This window comes from Phytophthora parasitica (assembly GCF_000247585.1).
Source record: "Phytophthora parasitica INRA-310 unplaced genomic scaffold supercont2.12, whole genome shotgun sequence".
Classification (NCBI taxonomy): Eukaryota; Oomycota; class Peronosporomycetes; order Peronosporales; family Peronosporaceae; genus Phytophthora; species Phytophthora nicotianae.
Genome location: NW_008648998.1, coordinates 821,583 through 823,459, shown reverse-complemented (window position 1 = coordinate 823,459; position 1,877 = coordinate 821,583). Strand labels below are relative to the sequence as shown.

At 45.2% G+C, this 1,877-nt stretch overlaps 1 protein-coding gene across 1 annotated transcript; it reads right to left on the bottom strand.

The window, feature by feature from the left end:
- Nucleotides 1-835: 835 nt before the first annotated feature.
- Nucleotides 836-1,177, bottom strand: PPTG_07590 (hypothetical protein; the record flags this gene model as incomplete). The annotated part of the gene is made up of 1 exon (XM_008901869.1): nucleotides 836-1,177. The coding sequence occupies one exon, from the start codon at nucleotides 1,175-1,177 to the stop codon at nucleotides 842-844; it is 336 nt and encodes a 111-aa protein (XP_008900117.1). The 3' UTR covers nucleotides 836-841.
- Nucleotides 1,178-1,877: the final 700 nt, after the last annotated feature.

The following is a 1,877-nucleotide window of genomic DNA, read 5'->3' as shown; positions in this document are numbered from 1 at the left end:
GGTCACCGCTCTGGTTCGGGAGACTAACGTTGAAGGCGAAACAGCAGAAAACAATGCGGGATTTTGTTATGTAAACCACATAATAATCTAACTTGAGTCCATTTTATAGAAGTCACGTCTGAAGTTGCTCACCAAAAGTGTCCATATAAAGAGGTTTGACTGTACTATCGATGCTAAATACCCCTCTAAATCGATATGTGAGCTGAATCATTTTAGTGAGTTGGAGTTATAGTCACTTTGAATTCAGCACACACAACCTGATCTACACTATCAATTATCCCTTTTAATTTTGTTATACCTAGAGTAGGACGTTTTAAGTTTGGATATCGAAAGTGGGAGCGGAATCTGTAGCTACCATGATACGAGCAACGCAAAACAACAATAACACACTGTTCTCAAATATTATGAAGATTCGTTTTCGTTTTTTCCGGAATGCTAGTTAATCTCTACCCCCTTTTTTTGTCGTCGCAATCCAGTGCTCGTATTTGACGCGGTCTTACGACCACCGAGTTGTTAGCTTCTCAACGCTCCCTGATTCAACGTCTCGTCTTGTTCACAATAACGGTGGATATCTGAGAAGCCTCCAGCAAGTTGACAGCGTTACAGCGCCTAGAACTTAGATTTGAGGGCAGGGATTAGCCACATTAACGCTTAGGGATCCTATCGATTTTTTTTCCTCCGATCTACATGTTAATAACACGTGAATTCAGTACACTTAATGTATTTGTTCACCATTTTTTTTAGGAATCATTTGTGCTCGCTAACACGAAAGTAAATGTATAGCTATAGAAAACGGTGAGCTTGCGTCAATAGATGTTTCCCTCGAGCTATATGAGTCCTTCTACTCGGTCGATTGGTCTTCCGCGGGGTTCGTACGGCCTGCTTTTCTCCCTCCCCTGCCTCTGCCTTTGCCGTTCTTGACGCCATACTTCATACCGTTCGAGGGACGAGATCCGTGGCGACGTTTTCCATCCAAGGAGCCCTTTGAGTGACGGGGGTGCCGGCCTCCATGGTTTCCGCCGTTCATCTTGCCGTCCCACTTGCCACCGGCAGGCTTGTTCTCATCCGAGACGTCAACCGTCTGGGCGGAGGAGGAGCGGAGCATTTGGTTAGCTTCAGTGCACTGGGTGTACTGAGCAATGATGGCGAGAAGAGCGACGACTGAGAAGAACTTCATGATTGTGGCTGTTGATGTTTCTTTTCGTTGTGAGCTTCTGAAGGTGAATTTGGAAATGGAACCACTTGAGCCTAAGGGCAGACACTGATCACGACCGAAAACGGACAGCAAGTGTGCAGCGCCTCCGTCTTGGTGTCCGAAGCGTGCTGCCAAACCAACTGGAGGCGTGCTTCAAAACAAAGTACTGTGGACGCTTATGGGGTACGGTTCGTTAATTAGATTTGCTAGGCTTTTTAGAGCTCATGAGAGATCGACGGTGCTTTGATCGTTGCACTAGAAGATCTCGCAGCAGCAGTCAGCCGCACAGATTTCGAACAGCCGAACTTATCCAGGAGTCGTGAGATAGATATCAGGATCGAGCGACTGACGCATATCCCCACATCACACTCTCTACTGCAAATTACTTAAGTATCGATTACCAGACCGCTTACTAAGATCGTCCCAAAGTGAAGTTGCCTCGGCTAGAAAAAATGTGCACCCGTGTTTTGCGACTGGTGGGACTTTGGAGTAGAGAGCTGAAGATTTGAGATGTTTTTCGTGACTGAATTTCTAAACACAGCAACGGTCAATTTCACGAAGGGAAAAGATAAGCAGCAATCATTGATGTATCTCGTTAGAAAGTATTCTACGCGCTAAGCTATGTTGCCTTTAATTTAATTCAGTACATATAAAGCACGCTAACTATAGATTCAGCCAATTT